This window comes from Pseudoliparis swirei, chromosome 4 (genome assembly GCF_029220125.1).
Source record: "Pseudoliparis swirei isolate HS2019 ecotype Mariana Trench chromosome 4, NWPU_hadal_v1, whole genome shotgun sequence".
Lineage (NCBI taxonomy): Eukaryota > Metazoa > Chordata > Actinopteri > Perciformes > Liparidae > Pseudoliparis > Pseudoliparis swirei.
The window spans coordinates 32,831,837-32,852,538 of NC_079391.1; the positions used below are offsets into that span (position 1 = coordinate 32,831,837).

At 49.4% G+C, this 20,702-nt stretch overlaps 1 protein-coding gene across 2 annotated transcripts; it reads right to left on the minus strand.

Annotated features, from left to right (window-relative positions):
- Positions 1–606: 606 nt before the first annotated feature.
- On the minus strand, positions 607–10,372 carry map1aa (microtubule-associated protein 1Aa). Of its 2 annotated transcripts, none has more exons than XM_056413232.1 (3): positions 3,769–10,372; positions 3,430–3,656; positions 607–3,294 (listed from the first exon to the last, which is right to left on the minus strand). In XM_056413232.1, exons 1-3 carry the CDS (start codon positions 10,355–10,357, stop codon positions 3,139–3,141), a joined length of 6,972 nt encoding a protein of 2,323 aa, XP_056269207.1. In that variant the 5' UTR covers positions 10,358–10,372; the 3' UTR covers positions 607–3,138. The 2 variants fall into 2 exon arrangements, with proteins under 2 accessions (XP_056269207.1, XP_056269208.1); XM_056413233.1 differs by lacking the exon at positions 607–3,294 and adding an exon at positions 3,306–3,381 and having other exon boundaries at positions 3,769–10,357.
- Positions 10,373–20,702: the final 10,330 nt, after the last annotated feature.

Below are 20,702 nucleotides of genomic sequence, written 5' to 3' on the forward strand. Positions count from 1 at the left end.
CACATGACCTCATGTTAGTCTATATAGACTAACATGAGGTCATGTGACGTGGTGGAGTTCCTCTATAGACTACCATGAGGTCATGTGACGTGGTGGAGTTCCTCTACAGACTAACATGAGGTCATGTGACGTGGTGGAGTTCCTCTATAGACTACCATGAGGTCATGTGACGTGGTGGAGTTCCTCTACAGACTAACATGAGGTCATGTGACGTGGTGGAGTTCCTCTATAGACTACCATGAGGTCATGTGACGTGGTGGAGTTCCTCTACAGACTAACATGAGGTCATGTGACGTGGTGGAGGTCCTCTATAGACTACCATGAGGTCATGTGACCGTGGTGGAGTTCTTCTATAGTCTAACATGAGGTCATGTGACGTGGTGGAGTTCTTCTATAGACTACCATGAGGTCATGTGACGTGGTGGAGGTCCTCTATAGACTACCATGAGGTCATGTGACGTGGTGGAAGTCCTCTATAGACTACCATGAGGTCATGTGACCGTGGTGGAGTTCCTCTATAGTCTACCATGAGGTCATGTGACGTGGTGGAGTTCCTCTATAGACTACCATGAGGTCATGTGACGTGGTGGAGAAAGAAAAGAGACGTTTCTGTTCAGTAAATTATGTCTTTATTGGTCTTCACCACACGTGTTTCCCTTTTTAACAATAAATCTGTTTTCTATTTCATATCTTTTTGTTGTTGTAAGCATCTAAAGAGCGATGGAGTGAATATTGCACTTCAAAACGAGATGAAAGGAGAACCGAGAAGCAGAAACACCGCCAGGTGAACTTGCGCCTCCTCGGTTTCTTGAATATACATCTTTTTAAAATAGCACTTCTATGTTAAGTCGGTTTTTTTTTCGTCTTCAGCTATTACGATACAGAACGGAAAAAAATTAAAATAAAAGGTACACATGCACGTACAAGCAGTCTTTATCCAAGATGAGTTTATATTTGTATTTTTTGTGGTTTTATTTGTTTTTATTTTGCACGCTATACGAAACCTCAGCGAGTGTCGACGTTGAGCTCCAAAGAGACGGATATGAAAGTCACGTGACACGAAGGTTCTGAGTGTCTGGCAGTCTGGGTTTGAGTGTCTGCTCACGGCGAGTTGTTCTCCCGCTGGCGTATTAAACATTATTAAACAGTATTAAACATTATTAAACAGGAATGCAGCGAGCCGTGTTTAACTACGTGACTCGACATATTTTTATTTTATGTTTTTTTTTCGTCGTCCGAAGAACGAAAACCGCAAGTTTGAGTCGAGCTGCTTCACCGCCGGTGGACCCGATGCGCGGTAACCAAGGCAACCAGGAGATGAGAGTCGTCCAGGTGAGAGAGTGTAAAGGTAAATCTGCATCGTTCACATTCAGGCCGAGGCGGTCCCGGCCCCTCGCAGCCCTTCTGCTTTGTCGTTGTTGTTGTTGTTGTTGTTTAAGTGTACATGCAGTCGGTTGTGCATGCGTCGCAGTCAAGGGATTAAAATATCATACAGAGGAAAATCTTTTCTTTCAATAGTTTTACTGCGGATCATAAATATGAACCCTGGTGAGGCGTGTTTTTGTTTTTTGTTTTTTGTTGTAGTTTGTTGTTTTTTGTTGTAGTTTGTTGTAGTTTGTTGTTTTTTGTTGTAGTTTGATGTTTTTGGGGTTTGTTGTAGTTTGTTGTTTTTTGTTGTAGTTTATTGTGGTTTGTTGTTGTTTTTAGTTGTAGTTTGTTTTTGGTTTTTGTTTTGTTCGTGGTTAAAATCTCTTAAAAAGTACTTAATACAAAATATATATTAATATAAAATTAAAAAGCACACGTCGTAAAGTGTTACTTTAAAACATCCACCGATTATTCACCGAAACTAAATAAAGTGCTAAAAGCATGAGGCGGCTACGGAAAAATATATATTTAGCAAATCATATATTTAAAGTAAGCGGAAGAAGAAGCGCGGCGGTCGCTGAGCGTCGTTGTTCTTCGATGTGAAGTCGTTGCACAGCGGTCCCTTTGTGCTTATCCTAAAAGCTCTGAAATACTCGAGTTTAAAAACGCCTTTTTTTGTTTGTTTTTCCACTCAATATGTACAACATTTATAATTTTGTTGTTTGTGCACCGCCGAGACTCGCACAACAACAACAACAACGGAGGAGACCGAGAACCTCTCCGGAACACGAGGACCGCCTTCAAAAAAAATGTCCACGACTACAACAAAAAATAAAAAATGTTTACCTTCCGGCACAGCAGGACAGAAAGGCACATGTGGGTCTGACCTCTGACCTCTGGGCCTCACGCTCCCATCGTCGTGGAATACATTCTACGTTCTTCGTTCTTCAACGCGCCGTTTTTGTACAAAGATCTTCGAGACCGATGCGAGGTTCGTCCACTAGGGGTGCTGTTGAGCTGTTGAGCATATATATATATATATATATATATAAACGGGGCGGAATCCAAAAGATCGGGAGTGAGGATTTTGTTTGTTTTTGTCACCGGAATCGCCGCCTCCGGTTCTCCCCGAGACTTACAGACTACAGAACACAATTATATATATTATATAAACAATTGATTTTCACCATAGAAATATCACAAGTCACTACGAAGACGTCTGGAACGCTGCCCTACGCTACGCCACGAGTACTGGGAACCACAGAATGTTTAGGAGGAGGCACAAAGCTCAACACGGGGACCGCCGAGGTCTTCTGGAAGAAAGACATAAATAGAGGAGAGTTGGTAAAGTTATTAACTTGTATTGTTGATTCATTTATTCCCCGATCGGTAAAACTTATTCAATTTATTTGGGATTCAGTGGAAGAAAAATTGCTTTAAAGTGCGAAAACTTGTGCTCTGATTTGGGCTAATTTTAAAGACGAGCAACCAAAACATTAATTTCTTATTGTTTGAAAACATGAAATTTTTTCCCGTCTCACTTGAGACTCAAAGTGAGGGAATTAAAAAGTACCGAGAAATAATAACGTGGTGGAAGTCGTGGTGTAAACGAGCTTATCGATAAATACAAATCTAGAAAACCAGAGACGGGTATCCAGGTTCGGTTCTGCTGTCGCTCGACCGCACAGAGCCGACGTGCACATCAGGCTCCAGAGAAGAGAGAGGGAACGAGGGAATGAGGGAACGAGGGAACGAGGGAACAAGGGGGTCCTAGAACTCGATCTTGCAGGCGGGGAAGGACTCGTCCTGCATGACGACGGTGCTGCTGGAGGCCAGGACCATGACGTTGAGCTCCTGCTGCCGCTCGTGGGTCTGCTGGTACCACTCACGGGTCACCTCCGTGTCGTGGGTCGGGATCAGGGTCACCTGGGGGGGCGGGGCGAGAGGTCAGGAAATGTCCCGGGGGAGGGGGGAGTGTGAGAGGGTGATGGGGTGAGGGAGTGAGAGGGTGGGCTGTCCTTAATGTTGATTACAGTTGTAAATATGCGTCTCCACGGTTACCTGCAGGTTCGATCCCCACTGAGCTTTCCCGTCCAGCAGCGCGTCGAGGACGCCTCGGCCGGGCTCGCCGCTCGCCTCGTCGTTCCCGGTGACCACGTAGTACGCGGAGCGAACGCGCTTGAAGAACTCCTGGTCCACGTTCTTGGCGTTGCAGTGGTTGGGAATGTAGGCCAAGTCCACATAAATGGGAAGACCGGGAGCGCCTGCAGGGCCGGTCTTCTGGGATCCTGGTCGGGGGAACAGAACCAGTCACTCTCTTGATCTTCCCTCTCGTCCGTGTTCATATCAACATCATCATCACTCGTGTATCTGCTTGTGCTCTCTGAGCCTTCGTCTCACCTGAACCGCTCTTGACTCCGTTGGTCGACGTCTTGCCGGGGTTGTAGCTCGACCGGGAGAGCTCGTCGTCTCTGGATCCCTGACCGTCCGACAGACGAGACGTGCGGGACCTCTTGTCGGCCTCCTTCTTCTTCAGCGAGGCGCTGCGAGGAGACGCCATCTGTTTGACGGGCATGGGCGACCTCTTGCGCCTGGCCGGGGAGCCCGACTTGGTTTTGCCCGAGGTCTTCTTCAAGCCCTTGGCTTTTGGCTCCTTCTTCACCGTTAAGCCGTTATCCAGAGCGTCGGGGTCCACCATGCAAACGTCCGGGCATGGCGGCTGAGGGGAGGGGTCCGTGCGGGGAGCAGGAGGAGGGTCGTTGCTCCTCTTAGAGGAATGATGGCTGCCTCCTCCCGGGGCAGATAGTTTATCAATGGGCATGTAGTCTGCATCCTCATCCGAGTCCATGTTGCCTTCGCCGGTGGCCAAAGGGAACTCCTCGGTGCCCGGAGGGGCATCGGAGTCCGACTGGGAGCCCAAAGACTCGCTGATGGAGGTGGGCGGTGTGTCCTCCGTGGCCAGAACCAGCCCCGCCGACGTGCCGCCGGCCAACTGCAGAGCGCCGCTGGGGCGATGCGGTAGCTCGTGAGCCCTCGTCTTGACCGGCAGGTCGAGTCCGTCGGCCTCTTGCGATTGATCGCTTCTGCGTTCGCGCTCCTCCTCGTCCTCGTCGCTGGACAACTGCCGCATGCACGGGTTCATGAAGGATGGCGAGAGGTCCTGTTTGGGCTGCCTGCTCTCGGAGGAGGAGTACCCAGGAGAGCTGCGACTGGCGTAAGAGGAGGCGGCTCCCGTGGGCACGTCGCCGGCAGCGTCCGTGTCGCCGTCGTCGTCGTCCTGCGCTCCTCGGCTGCGCTCCTCGGCGTAGAACGGGGAGCGAAACGGCTGATCGGTGGAGGAGAGAGACAGCGGGCGGGCCGGGTGCTCTGGCTCCATCTCACACTCCTCTTCGAACTCGTCTTCGTGACGGTGGTGAGGAGGGGAGTCTCCGGGCACCATCGCCATCTGGGACTTTGACTCCCACTCGAAAGAGCTCCTGTACGCTGCTGCTCCCTCTCTGGGCTCCGCCTTGGCCGGGCCTGAAGACGCACCGCCGGCTGCCGCACCGGCGCTCGCGTTGACCTCCGCGGGGCCGTTGACGGTCGAGGGCACGTCGGAGCCGAGAACATTGGGGAGGCCACCGTCTGTCTTTTCACAGGCCGCTGGGGCAACAGGCTTGTCAGAAAAGGAGGGGCTCCCAGCAAGGCCGCCGGAAGGCGACCTGCGAGTCATCTCACGCATGTAAGCCTCCTCGTCCTCTTCCTCGCTGCTGTCCGTCTCCTCAAAGTAATGCTTGCCTTCGATGTCAGGGCGCGGTGAAGAAGTGACACCAAACAGAGCGGCACTGGCCGCCTCTTTGTCTTTGGAGACGTCTGAATGTTGAGCAAACGGTCCCGCTGAGGGCCCGTACCCAACAGCCGTGTTCAGCTTGGACCATTCAGGCGTATAGAAGCAGTCTGATTGAGGGTCTTGGTCCATGACTCCACCCAATGAGGTCGTATGCTCGTTCTCGTCTCCGGCAAAGGCGGCGGACGAGAGCGAGGGGAAGGACTGGACCTCCTCGAAGGCGGACTCGGCCGCGGTTGTAGCCGCGATCTGTTTCTCAGACACTTCCAGATAGTCATCTTTGGCGCCGCCAGAGGAGGAAGAGTCCATGACCGGCGAGTGTTCATCTTTAAAGGAGGAGAACTCAAAGAGAGGCTCGGCGGGCGTCCCCAGCTCCTCTCCGAACTGACGGCTGGTGGAGAGGGAGCCCGAGGTGGACGAGGAGTAACTATAAGCCGAAGAGGAGGAGTAGCCAGGGGCGGCGGTGGTCGTGTACTGAAAGCTTGTGTCCAGTGAGGACTTACTCATAAGGTCTGGTGTTTTCTGTTTCTCAGAATCAGCATCAGCTTTTTGATTCTGGTAATAACTGTCCTCTGTTGATTTCAAAGTGAAATCCTCTTTGCCTTTATCTGGGGTCTGATTTGATAAAAACAAGTCTTTCTCTCCACTCCCATACGAGTACTCAAACCCTGAGGAGTAGCCAGAGAAACCCGTAGCTCCTAAATCTGTTGGCTTTCCACCGAGGGATGAAGAGTCAGTCTTTGCTTCGTGTTCAGTCTTTGCGAGTGAGCTGGAGTTGCTTGGCAACCCCTGGCTGTTGTAGCCGTATCCAGCCATGGAAACCATAAATTCAGGCCTCTTTGAGCCAAACATTTCACTGATTGGACTTTTTACTTCCTTCTCAGACTTCTCTTCGGCGCCTTTCTCCATATGAGAATCAACCGCGACCCCGCCGTAGTCGTCGTCGTCGTCTTCGTCCTCCTCATCTTCCTCGTCCTCATCGTCTTCATCGACAACATCGTCGTCGTCGTCCTCCTCGTCCCTGGCTGTCAGTTTTCGCATGTCTACCTCCAAACACCCTCCCTTATTGTTGTAGCCTGCGGCGGCGGCGTCAAACAGTGTCGTCGAGGAGTACTTCTGGGGCTTCGTGCCGTCGGTCTGGCTTCTCAAAGAATCGTCAGGCGACAAAGAAGTGGACGAGGCCTCGGGTCTGTCAGCCACCGAAGGGAATCGGCTACCTGCGTCGTATCCGAATGCCTCCTCTCTTTGGACCTCTTCATATGGAGGGATAGCAGAAGTGCTCTTTGAGTCGAGCCACGGTGAGACTGGGGACTCTTTTCCGGAAGAGACAGTCGATCCTTCCTTCTCTGACATCTTGTCCGTGGTTGCTACCGGAGCCGGGGTGGGCTCTGGTTTCTGCGAATCCACTTCCCCTTTTGCAGAGTCCTTCTCCGCTTTATCGAAAGACTCCTGGCGATACGAATCAGAGTCCTCTGAGCCGTATATGTCAGCGTAAGAGAATGTTTTGCCATGCACGTAGGGCGTGTCCTGTCTTATGTACAGGGCCTTTTCCTTGCCCTCCTTCTCCGGGTAATTGTAGAGGCTGAAATGAACACTTTTATCTTGCTCCATTAAAGCGTCATCGATCTCCTCTTCGCTTTCTTTGTCTAAGTCTACTTTACTCTGATCTGTTGAGGAGGGCTTATGGGAGCCTTCCCCACTTTGGAAATCATCATCTTGTTCATCTTCTTCATCTTCATCCGAGTACATCTCTTCAGACTGCGGTTTCTCTGTGCCGAAAGACACCTGCGTCTTGTCCGAGCTCTTGACTTCTGTTTCGACCTTTGTAGATTTTGCCTCAGAGGCGAAGTCGTCGTCCAGGAAGCACCCTTCTTTTGCCTCCATAAGCTTGGCCTTAACAGTGGGCTGTAGGTCCTTTTTGGTGTAAGAGTCATCTTCCTCCTCGTTGTCTTCACTGGATTCTTCGGACTCCTCAGACGCTGTCTTGTCCCCGATAAAGGCGGTGCTGTCATTGGCTGATTTGTCTGCTTCATCTTTGTCTTCTATCTTAAAGGGTTTCTCTTCTGTCGGAGAGTAGCCACTGCTTGTCGGGACAGACTGTGTGGGTGAGGCCAGTTTCATGGTGCTGTCATCTGGACTTAGACATCTTTCCTCACTCTCCTGCCTGAGGTGGAAGTCTAATTCTAACCTAGGGGAGAAAGGCGGAGGGGGTGAAATCGGCTTTATATCGGTCTTAAACTCCTCTGAGCTAAAGAGGGATTGGTTTTCTTTGACAGCCTGTGTGGGAGAGTACTGCAAGGTAGAAAAGAGAGGAGGAGGAGGAGAAAAAGTGTCAGAGGGAGATTTTTGCTTCTCCTGGAGCATCATGAAGGCCGCATGTTCGTAGCCCTCTTGCAGTTTACCCAGAGGGAAGTCGACGTTCGGAGTCTGGTCCTCATCCTCGTCCTCCTCGTCCTCGTCGTCTTCCTCGTGGACCAGTTTGATCTTTGCATCACCCTCCATCTCAGGAATGATGGGCTGGTACTCATCCGAGGAGGGAGACTTGAAGCACTTGTCGTCCTCCAGAGAAGAAGTGGGCGAAATGGTTCCCGCCGAGTGGAGATAGTCCTTCCCCTGGGCGGCCTCGGCCCGCGAGGGAAGACTGTTGATGGTGTCCAGCAGGAGAGAGTTCTTCCCGGCCTCCTCGGTCTGAGCCGCCGTCACAGAGGCTATCGACTGGTCCTCGGCTACAGACGTGGCAACGGACGACAGTTTGTCATATTCTGTGATGGAAGTCGCCGAGGAGATGTGCTCCTCCTCCGCAAGAGGAGCGGCGAGGACGGAGGGGTAATGTGCGAGTTCATGCTCGTGACCTCCCGCGAAGGCTCTGGGTTTGACGTCGGCCAGGCCGGGGCACTTCATCTCTTTTATGCCGTGCATGGAGTCAAAGGTACCGGGGACGTCGGGGACAGAGATTTCGTAGGAGGCCACGTCGTAGTGCAGCTGCGGGATCCTGTCCTCCGGTTCCTCGTGGATGTCCTCGTCAGAGATGGTGTGTTCGGTCTCGGAGTAGCCGGGGATGGTTTCGTCCTGGATGAAGGAGAACTGCTCCGAGACGGAGGCTGCTGCTTGGCCACACGGGGCTGTGGCTGACGGAGGTTTGACGTCAGCCGGCTTGGTGTCCCATTCCTTTCCAGTTTTCTCCCTTTTCGCCTCCTCCGTTTTATATTTCGGGAACTCGTCGTCTTCTGTTCCCTCGAGGTCAGCTTTTTCAATGACGTCACCCTCCTCCTCTGAGCTTTCGCTCTTCTTCGATCTGTCCCTTACGTCGTCCTCTGCAAGGTATTCGTCATATTTCTCCATTTTCTCCTCTTCGTACTTCTTGTCAAAGCCATTGCTCGCTTCTTCCTTTTCAGCGGCTGCAACACGCACCGCATCATGTTTGTATTTGTCGTCTTTTATCGGCTCGACGGGGGATTTGGGCGAAGACGATTTTGCATCAGTCGCTGGTGCTGAGACTTTCTCATCATGGAAAACTAAAGACGGGACTTTGGTTTCCGTGTGCAGTGAATGACCAAACACTACGTCATTCTGGATCGGCTCAGGCTTCACTTTGGACATCTCTTCTAGCTTCAGAGCCTTAAAGTCCTCAGTGAGGTCCTCTGGGGAGGACACGATGGACCTGTCAGCCAACGCTGCTGCTGCGATCTCCTGGGGGATGTTCTGGACTGGCTTTTTCTCATGCGCTTCCTCTTTCACGGCTTTGTTTTTGTCCATCTTGGGCTTAGCCTGAGTCTTCGCCTTATGCAGAGTTTTCCTCACTTCAGGGGTGAGTGGCTTCAGGTCAGGTTTAGTGATTTTTCTCAGCTCCGGTTTACTCGGGTCCTTCTTTTTACTTTCCTTTTTCTCTTCTTTTCTTATATTGTCATCCTTCTTTACTTCATGTTTCTCTTTCTTGATTTCTTTTTTCTCTTTGTCTTTCTTTTCATCCATCTTGGACACCTTCTCATTCTTGGCAGTTTTTTCCTTGGGTATTTTCTTTTTCTCTGTCTTGGCTGCCACGGGGGCCACCTCAATGTTTTTCTGTTGCTTGGTGGCTTTTAGACTTTTGAATTTCTTCTCTTCCTTCTTTTCCACTTTATTCTCTTTGGTGATTTCACTCTTGGACTCTTCCTCCTGCCCGCCGGCTTCTTTCTTTGTGGTTTTAGAGTGGGGTTTCGGTGAGGACTTGAGACTCTCTTTGCTGTCAGTTCTTGATCTCATTTTGGTCTGTTTGATAACGGGAGGAGGTGCACCGGATGACATTTCTTTTTGGGTAGCCACAGGGTATCGCAGGAAGTCGAGGTGTTTCAGTTTCTCAAGGCCCTCGAAGATTTTATTCTGCGGTGCATTTCCAGGGAAGAGCACCCTAACTATCCTTTCTGTTGGACGGTGAGGAATCCAAACAATAAGAGCGGTAACTGATGTCAAATAGGGGACCGATATTTCTCCTTCTTTTCCATTGGCCATCGTAATCCCCGTCTTGGCTTTGCTGTTCCCAGCCCATTTCTGCATGAGAAACTGCATCTCTTTGCTCTCCTTTACAGGGTTTAAGACATACATGTCTAACTTTCCCACGCCAAGTTTATGGAATAGTGTGATGGGTTCAATAGTGTTGCCCACCACCCTGTGAAGAGGCTCCGGTGTGATACCGAGCTTGTTGAGGTACTGCAAGGTAAGAGATGCTTCCTCAATGCTGCGCTTCACTTTCAACGTGGACTCGGGCATTCGAAGCTTCTCTGGGATGTTAAAAAACACAATCCCGAGCTCAGGAGAGATCAGGCTACTGGACCCACTTCCTTGGTTGCGCGCCTCTTCTTGCTCCGCAACCTTCCTCTGGAACAACCCGTTGATGCCTGGGAGGTTGTCTGCGCCGATGTGGGTGAGCAGAACGGAGTCGATCCGGTCCAGGTGGCGAACCAGCTTCCAAAAGCAAGACTTCCGATCGGACCCTCCATCCACCAGGATGTTGAATCCGTTGACGGCGAACAGAGCGGAGTCCCCTCGGCCCCCGGGGAAGATGTAGCAGCAGGGTTTGGACAGCTTCAGAAAACCTCCAGAGGTCGGGGGCTCCAGGAGGTCAAAGGATGACGGCACATCGACCGTCTCCGAGACGTACTCGGTGAACTCCGTGACTCCGTCCATCTCGGGCAGGTGAGGTTCCGGATTCAAGCGGTATTCCAGAAAACGTTGAAATGACTGCTGCTCCTGGCTTTGGCCAAGGGAGCTCCAGCCCCCGTCTCCCTGACAGGAAACTGTGAGCCTGGATGGCTTCTCTGAAGAGGCCTTGGAGAGGATTTCAATCACCTGGGAACACAGTAGCAGTTTAAAATAAACACTTGAATAATGTGTCCATGTAAACTCTATATACATTTGATCATTCTGCTTACTTGAGGGTTGGAGACGATGTCGGAGAAGTGCTGCCAGGTGAAGGCTCCGGCTTGCAGTAGGATGTCGCCTCCCCGCTCGGAGCTCTGGCCGCTCAGTATCAGCAACTTCTCCCGGGCAGAGTCGGTGATGAGAGAGCGAATCTGGGTCAAGCACAGAGCAACCAACTGTAACAACTGCGAACATTGATGCTTCGGCATCCAAATCAGAACAACAATCACCTGAAACAAGAATCTTTTTTTGTAGGGACGAACATAAATGTGATTGGAAAACTCAGAGCCTCTAGAGCCGGCGTTTGGTTTGTCCGCTCTAGGTTACTGTAGAAAGATGACGGTGCAACATGGAGGACTCTCTGAAGGAGAAACGCTGGATATGTAAATAAGAAGTTCTTTCTCAATAAACAAAGACACGATTCTTAGTTTCAGGTGATTTTACGCGAATGAAAACATAGTTGTGAATATTATATTCCATTTCTGCTGATAGACCCCCCACAACCCTAAAATACTACACACTTGCCTTTTAATTTCAGTCAGCAAATGTCATGTTATTTTTATGTCTTCATGAGAAGCTGAATTTTCTGCAGCATGAAAAATCTAGACAGTGTATTTTCAAACCAACAGGGTTTATTCAGGAGGTTCAAAGATCAGCTGTATTACAAATACATTGTCATACATGTAGACCTGAAATAAGACAATAATTCAATAACACATTTCAGAATGTTTATTATTTTAAAATCGCCATCAGTCAAAAGCGAAACTCACAACTGACTAGACAGTGAAATGTGAGGCGTCTGAGTGGCTTTTTTTATAGAAGTGTCAGCGTCTCACACGGAGTGTTTTCCTGTTAATCAACTGAGTGATGACCACTGGCAGGAGAGACATGGACCTCCCATTGGGGCCACATGCTGAAATGAAATATAAATGGCCTGAAATAATAAAAAAATAGCGATCATGTTGTCCAGGTGTGACTCACCTCGGAGGCGGCGGTCTCCTCTGAGGGGTTCACCAGCACCACTGTCTCCAGGTCATCACTCTGATACTGGAGAATCCGTTGACCTGCAGGAAACACGGATAATAACAGAATGAACACACAGCGGTCGAGTGGCGGGCTTTCCTCTGACGGGAGGATTATCACAGGATGGAATCCACAGTTTACTTCGCATTTAGCATTAGTGTGGGAGACGTTTTCTTATGTTTTTGTAACTTTGGACCTCCCACCACTAGGTGGGGCAAGTTTGCTTTAAGGTGTCGTTTGTCCCTACTTAATGAGGTGAAGTGGGAGGCCAGGTGTTGCTGATTGACGAGACCGAACAGTTTTTGACCGTCGGAATGTGAGCCAGGTCTGTAGGTAATGACTGAACTTAATGACTGTTAATAAAACCACAGGACAAATTATCGGGACTTACTAAAAACGCATCTAAACCTTCGCCAATGAGCAGCCAGTAGTGGCCCACGTTAAACAGATAACGGGGCCACTACTGTTAGCTAGAACCTGAACACTGAATCTATATGACACTGTCAGAGTGTTGAGGAGATAAAATAGTTTTCTTCGATCTAAGACGAGTCTGTGAGGTTGTACTTGTGAGCTAAATGCTAACGCTAACATGCTAAATGTTTTGCAGGAATAGCATTACCGCATTAGCATTCTAGCAGTTGCTAATTAGCTCCATCTACCACAGCTGAGGCTCAATGCCATTAGTTTAGTAGATATTTAGATTATTAACAGAATGTATTAGACAAATTGAACGGTACTCGTAGAAATGGCCGCCGCTCTGCCCATCAGACTACATTGATTTCAATGGGAAGGTCCCATCGAGAACTCTTCACAAGCCGATACAGAATATATGAAATACTGTCAGACAGTGTAGAATAAATAAAACGTTTTGTTTCTGATAGCAAGAAGAGTCTGAGATGTTATAATTTGGCACAGCGAGCTAAACGCTAGCGGCCGCTTGCTAACGTGATCCCGTTGATAGCGTTAGCACGCCAATGTTCACCATCTTATGTTAGCGCGTTAGCATTCTAACATGTTTGCTATCTCGCGCTTTCCCAGTACAACTCGGGCTGAATGTCATTACTTTTTACCTTCGCATTGAAAATGCGGAAGGTAATGTTTTTGATCGCCGTGTATTTATTTATTTATTTGTATGCGTGTTACTCGCATAACTCAAAAAGTATTAAACCGAATCGCATGAAATTTGGTGGGATGATTGGTTATTATCCGGGGACCATTTGATTAGATTTTGGGATCGATCGGATCAAAGGTCAAGGTCATGAAAAGGTCAACATCTTCTTTTTACCATAGCATCAATTTTTAATCCAATTGTTATGCAACTAATGCCAACATGTTCATAATTCAATGCCCAATCTTGTGATATGCGAAGGTATGCGCTCTACCGAGTGCCCGTTCTAGTTAGTTTATTGGATGATACAAAATTGAACGACACACACAAAAAGATGGCCGCCGCTCTTCCCATCGTAAGCTGTTGATTTCAGTGGGAGTGTCTATTCTGCTACTTTGATATGCTTCAGTTAAAGTGACGTAAACCGAGCAGCTGGTTTAAAGGTTAAAGTACGAGGAACACAACGTGTCGCACTAGAACCGAATGCCCGGCGACGTTTACTGACAAAACAACAGCCTCCATGTCTTCCAGCATCCTCAGCCCCGCCTCCTCTCCTTGCTCACTTGCAATCTCGTTTCTCCAGTGGCTTTGACAAAAAGCCCCCCCTCCCCGACGAGTTTAATCCTAGAAATACGTTCTTTTCACACACAGTCACAACAATAACGCCCCCCCAAAAACAGAGAGAGCCATAAGCCTCATTGGCAGTTGCTATGGGGACGCTTCTCCGGGCTGTCGCTGCTAGCTGAGTTACACTGACCCAGTCTTGGCTGAGGGAGACGCATTGCAGCATTTCTGAGAGGGAGGGGGTGCCGGTGCTGCTGCATGAGAGGATGCACGTCGTACAGGAGGTGAAGGCGAGTGCCAGAGCTTCAGAAGCAGCTTCATCACGGAGGATCTATATTTAGCATGACAGATGTTGCCCTCCTCTTCCTACGGCTTTAAACACATTTTAAAAGAAGAGTGAAGGAGCTGTCACCGAGTGTTTATGTCTCCTTCTTCTGCTGGAGGAGGAGGAAAGGATTGGGTTTTTTCTCCAATGTTTTTCTACGTTAGCAAAGATTAATTCATTGCCGCACACTCGGTGCTCCGTTGTGTTAAAGGTTAAACACTGAGCTCCATGTTTCTGCCCTTTATTAGTGAAATTGATCTCTAATCACTGGGGAGAGTGTCCCTGCCAGCCGATTGGCTCGCGGTGATTGCCCAGTGGCAGCTGCGTTGAGTCCCAGTCGGCAGAAAACGGTGAAAAGCTGTATTTCATGAATATTTCCACGAATGGGAGCGATAATTTAGATCTTTTTTTCAAATAGCCTGTCAACACCCATCTTTTAAAGGAGGGTTCACTTAAATGAAAACAAATGGCCTTCAGCTCGAATGTGATTAATTTACAAGGATGTATTACTTGTTTTCTAGTTAGTTCAGTTGCCATGGTATTTATTCAGGGTATTCAGCGGTTCCCATCCCCTCACCCCAAGAGGTCGCATGAACAATGAACATTTTGATTAAACCATAGCACTGATATAATAGATCACGGTTAAACAGTAGAACATGAGTAAAGTACCATTTTTGTTTAATAAAATAAGTATAAATACTAAAACCACAGAATAAAAACACAAGACGCTGTATAAAATCAGACAAAATAATATGCAGTAACATTAAAAAAACATGTAATTCAAAAACACGACAAACTCAAAGCACCCTATCGAGTTATAATATTATATACTTATCAAATATACTACAAATAAACTGTTCTCTCAACAAAAATGTCTAACTGTGAGACTTGCCCCACAATGCATTGCTTCAGCGTGCCTTGAGATCGTCTATCATTCCAGTGACATGTTGAGCTGCGTGTCTTAAGCTGTATTCTCTCTCCTGACCACCAGGGGGCGACTCCTCTGGTTGTAGGCTGTAAAGATGCAATCGAACACACGGTGCTGTCGCCCTGCGGAGCCTCGGCGGTGAGAGATGTGCAGTATTTACCGCATCGGCATTAAAGGCCTCAACGTGCAGGTGTTTCTACCGATGATCAGATTACTCTGAGCTCAATCGGTAGAAATTCTTTACTTTAAGGATTGTAATGCCAATCCTGCAAATACTGCACATCTTTCTGATCGATACGACGGATATTAGAGGTTGTTGTTCTTTAGGGGGATGACAGAGGTCCAGTCATCACGGCGCCCTCAAAGGGGTACAACGAAAACATAGAAACGTATAAACTACTCCCTTAAATAATTCTTTGCATTTAATTATTGTTTACATGTGTAGAAATATTGTACATAAGAAAATGTCTCTAATATGACAACATAAATCCATTTAATTTGAAACCTTCAAAATAAAAGCACGGGATATTTTTCTTACATTTCTCCAAGAAAAGGTGAGCGTGTGTCTTTCAAGCCGTCAGGGGCCACGAAAAATGACGTGGCGGGCCGGATTTGGCCCGCGGGCCTCGTGTTCGTTAAGTCCATATATATTAGAGTCGATAACTTTAAAAACTCAGAATAAATTATTGGTTTATAACCATATGCTGACAGCCGTCCTGTCGCTGCGTCCCAGAGTGAACGACGGGGCGTCCCCTGACCCGGCTCCAGGCCCAGCTCCAGACCCGGCTCCAGACCCGACTCCAGGCCTGGCTCCAGACCCAGCTCCAGGCCCGGCTCCAGACCCGGCTCCAGACCCGGCTCCAGAACCGGCTCCAGGCCCGGCTTCTCATCATTGAAAAGTCTGATCGTGAAACCTTTTTTTCTTCTTAATGCGCTTCACTCACAAACTCTCTGAACACGGCAACATAACGTCACTGCAACTGTGAATCTAGTGCAGGACGTCCTCATGTCTCATTCGGGCGGCACCATTTCCCCCTCGGCGCCGCTTTCAGGGTCACATGGTTCCCTTTCTGTCTCATATGTGCAGCTTTAGCGTCTGGCATTGAACACGCGACCCTCCTCCAGAGGCTGAAGCTCAGGAGTGTTTAGCTGGTTGGGGGGAGAAGAAAAGCTCAGAGAGATGTCTGAAGAAAAGGAGTGGGCGTTTTATAGCGTTGAGGAAACACTGGTGCATGATGGGAAGTGGCTTTGCGGCCGCTACGCACGCCCGGCACGCTCTCGGCACGCTGTCGCTGCCACCCGGCGCCGAGAGAGACGCCGGCTGTGACCTCGTGGACCGTAAATACTCAACGGAGGCTGTAAGAGACCCTGAGTGATGATGTCACCGAGTGGAGGACGGCCACGCGATGATGTCACCGAGCGGAGGACAGACACGTGATGATGTCACCGAGAGGAGGACGGCCACGCGATGATGTCACCGAGAGGAGGACGGACACGCGATGATGTCACCGAGCGAAGGACAGACACGCGATGATGTCACCGAGCGGAGGACGGACATGTGATGATGTCACCGAGAGGAGGACGGACACGCGATGATGTCACCGAGTGGAGGACGGACATGTGATGATGTCACCGAGAGGAGGACGGACATGTGATGATGTCACCGAGTGGAGGACGGACACGTGATGATGTCACCGAGTGGAGAACGGACACGTGATGATGTCACCGAGTGGAGGACGGACACGTGATGATGTCACCGAGAGGAGGACGGACACGCGATGATGTCACCGAGTGGAGGACGGACATGTGATGATGTCACCGAGAGGAGGACGGACACGCGATGATGTCACCAAGTGGAGGACGGACATGTGATGATGTCACCGAGTGGAGGACGGACACGTGATGATGTCACCGAGTGGAGGACGGACACGTGATGATGTCACTGAGAGGAGAACGGACACGCGATGATGTCACCAAGTGGAGGACGGACATGTGATGATGTCACTGAGAGGAGAACGGACACGTGATGATGTCACCGAGTGGAGGACGGACACGTGATGATGTCACCGAGTGGAGGACGGACACGCGATGATGTCACCGAGTGGAGGACGGACATGTGATGATGTCACCGAGAGGAGAACGGACATGTGATGATGTCACCGAGAGGAGAACGGACACGTGATGATGTCACCGAGAGGAGGACGGACACGTGATGATGTCACCGAGAGGAGGACGGACACGTGATGATGTCACCGAGAGGAGGACGGACACGTGATGATGTCACCGAGAGGAGAACGGACACGTGATGATGTCACCGAGAGGAGAACGGACACGTGATGATGTCACTGTTGCCTCGTTGGGTTTGAAGCTCGTTCATCGTGAGGGCGCCGTGATACACGGTACCTTTTCTTTTTCGACAAAAGCCGTAAGCTGTCCTCTGAGTGACCTCATCAGAGTCACAAGGGGGTAATGAGTCACAGCGGGGGAAGCTGAATGGTGATATAATGAGTGTGGTTATTGGCAGGCCGGGCTGTGTTATTATCACTTAGTGTTAGAGCCACTCACACAAATACGGTCAACTTAGGAGGTTTGCTTTATTTAAAAGAGCTCATTTACACATATTGCACACGAGGAATCACAGCGTTCAATATCCACTCTCTTTTAGCTCCGTTTTGGGTCTCCACCGACCCCTGAGGGAAATATCTGCCGCTCTAGCTGTAAATGCTCCACTATGTTCACCATGAGTCTGAAACTCATGTCCAGTTGATGAGTGAACCAGAAGGTTCACCAAAACAATCAGCTTGAAACCAGGTGGCAAGCTCCTCCTCTTTTATGGAACCAGCTCCACCTTCAGTCCTGGAGGCAGACACAGTCACCTCAAGTAGACTGAAGACTTTCCTCTGATGGTCTTATCGGTATAGAACCAGGTTCACGCTGCTAGAGGCTGAGAGGATACACTGAGCACCTCTCTCCTCTCCTCTCTCCTTATGGATGAATGTACATCTCTCCATCACACATGACTAACTCTGCTTCCTCCCGGAGTCGTTTTGACTCCACGTCTCGTCGGGTCCATTGGGCCTGGCTGTATCTGAAGCGGGTCCTGACTCCTGACCTCTGCTTCACACATCCAGCCCCTGGCCTGGAGCTGGCCTCCTTCCCAATGGCTCGGTCTCCTTCTTTGTGCCTCCTTCTTTGTGCCTCCTTCCCCCAGGGCCTGGCCTCATTGCTCCGGCCTCTTTCGCGATGCCTCATTCCTGGTGGGCCGGTCTCCTGCCTCGGCCCTGCTGATGTCTATGTGTGCAGATTGTAAAGCCCTCTGAGGGGGCGACTCCTCTGGTTGTATAGAAGTCTATGCTTCATGTGTTAAAGCTGCATTCTCTCTCCTGGCCACCAGGGTGCGACTCCTCTGGTTGTATAGAAGTCTATGCTTCATGTGTTAAAGCTGCATTCTCCCTCCTGACCACCAGGGGGTGACTCATCTGGTTGTATAGAAGTCTATGCTTCATGTGTTAAAGCTGCATTCTCTCTCCTGGCCACCAGGGGGCGACTCCTCTGGTTGTATAGAAGTCTATGCTTCGTGTGTTAAAGCTGCATTCTCCCTCCTGACCACCAGGGGGTGACTCCTCTGGTTGTATAGAAGTCTATGCTTCATGTGTTAAAGCTGCATTCTCCTTCCTGACCACCAGGGGGCGACTCCTCTGGTTGTATAGAAGTCTATGCTTCATGTGTTAAAGCTGCATTCTCTCTCCTGGCCACCAGGGGGCGACTGCTGTCGTTGTATAGAAGTCTATGATTCATGTGTTAAAGCTGCATTCTCTCTCCTGACCACCAGGGGGCGACTCCTCTGGTTGTATAGAAGTCTATGCTTCATGTGTTAAAGCTGCATTCTCTCTCCTGACCACCAGGGGGTGACTCATCTGGTTGTATATAAGTATATGCTTCATGTGTTAAAGCTGCATTCTCTCTCCTGGCCACCAGGGGGCGACTCCTCTGGTTGTATAGAAGTCTATGCTTCATGTGTTAAAGCTGCATTCTCCCTCCTGACCACCAGGGGGTGACTCATCTGGTTGTATAGAAGTCTATGCTTCATGTGTTAAAGCTGCATTCTCTCTCCTGGCCACCAGGGGGCGACTCCTCTGGTTGTATAGAAGTCTATGCTTCATGTGTTAAAGCTGCATTCTCCCTCCTGACCACCAGGGGGTGACTCCTCTGGTTGTATAGAAGTCTATGCTTCATGTGTTAAAGCTGCATTCTCTCTTCTGACCACCAGGGGGCGACTCCTCTGGTTGTTTGGTGATTTTTCTTCTTTTTCATCAACTAACTTCTCGTCCATCAGGCAGAACAAATAATCTGACCACGACACATGAACTCGGTTCCCGGAGCTCTGCTGCCGCTGCAGGAAATGAAACATCAAAGTGAATCATGACTCAACAGGGACAACAACTCCAGAGAAGCAGAGTCTGTTTCCTCTGTTTGTACCTGCTGCTTTTCACGGATGTGTCGTAAGCATGCAGCGTCCAGGTGAGTCCAAAGGGAACCCATGAGCTGAATGAGCCTCATGGAGCTCCCTGAACGCGTCTCACGTGGAGAGGAACATCCACAGAGGAGACAGGCTGGAGACGCATGGGGTACGCAGGGTCTTACTCGTTTCCTCATCTCTCTACGTAACCTTCTTGTTTTCTAAATCTTCGTCAGGTGAAGCAGAACAAACGACTCGTCCCCCTCCTCCTCCTCCTCCTCCTTGCTCCTCCTCACTCCTCCTCTTCCTCGCTCCTCCTCCTCCTCGCTCCTCGCTCCTCCCGGATCTCACTGAGCTCAGCACTCTGCCTCACCTCCCTGAGGCATGATGGGCGATCAGAGAGCTCAGTACAGGGTGGTGTGTCGTAGGAGGAGGAGGAGGAGGACGAAGAGGATGAAGAGGAGGAGGAGAAGGAAGAGGAGGAGGAGGAGGAGGAGGACGACGACGAAGAGGACGAAGCAGCAGGCCTGATGGATGTCTGTTTATCGACCGGAGAATCTAAGACAAAGAATCCGAAGTGATCTGCTGCTAATCCAGCTAATGCTGCTGCTACTAATGCTGCTAATGCTACGAATGCTGCTACTACTGCTGCTGCTGCTACTGCTGCTAATCCTGCTAATGCTGCTAATGCTACGAATGCTGCTACTACTGCTGCTGCTGCTACTGCTGCTAATCCTGCTAATGCTGCTATTGCTACGAATGCTACTGCTACTGCTGCGGCTAATGCTACTAATGCTGCTTCTAGTGCTGCTACTGCTGCTAATCCTGCTAATGCTACTAATGCTGCTAATCCTGCTAATGCTGCTAATCCTGCTAATGCTACTAATGCTGCTAATCATGCTAATGCTACTACTGCTGCTGCTGCTGCTGCTGCTAATCCTTCTAATGCTGCTGCTTCTAGTGCTGCTGCTGCCTAAGCCGGCTCAAGGCCATCTCAAACACAGCTCCCTGTCGTTGTCATCACCACAGCCGTTGTTTCGAGTTCCTCTCACAGCAGGAGGCCTTTGTTGAGTTGATGCTTGTCCACTGAAGACAACAGACACGCGGAAATCTGTTCTAATCACGATGAATCGTTGTTTTCCTTCACGCTTCAATGTCTAACGTCTGGTTCCAGTGGATGAAATGTGACTTTCATCTTCTTTCTCTTTGTCTGGCGAGAGTAAACTAAATATATTTGACAAAACAATCATCACGTGACCATGGACTGAATGATGTGTCAATAAAACAATCCCCAGCTCGATGAGTCGTGAGTATATTAGCGGTGGGAGCAGCGTGGAGGCCGGTCCCCTCCATGAGACCACAGGACATCTCACATGTGGGTTTTTTGTTTAAAAGCTTCGAGAAATCAAAGTGACGTCATCTTCTGTCCTTCAGCAACTCATTTATCCTCGCTGCTGATCATCATTTATCAAACAATCTCTACATATTTTGTGAAAAGCACCAAAATAATATCGGTATCTGACGCTTTATGTTCCGAACAATCAATAAAACAAAAGATTTAAACAATTACACGTTGAAATGAGAAATTACATTTAAGACTGAAGGCAGTGAACGTTTAGTTTATGATGAATTACTAAAACAACGACTCGATCGTTTATATTGATCGATTGATCGACTGATGGCGTCCGAGTCGATGCTCGACAC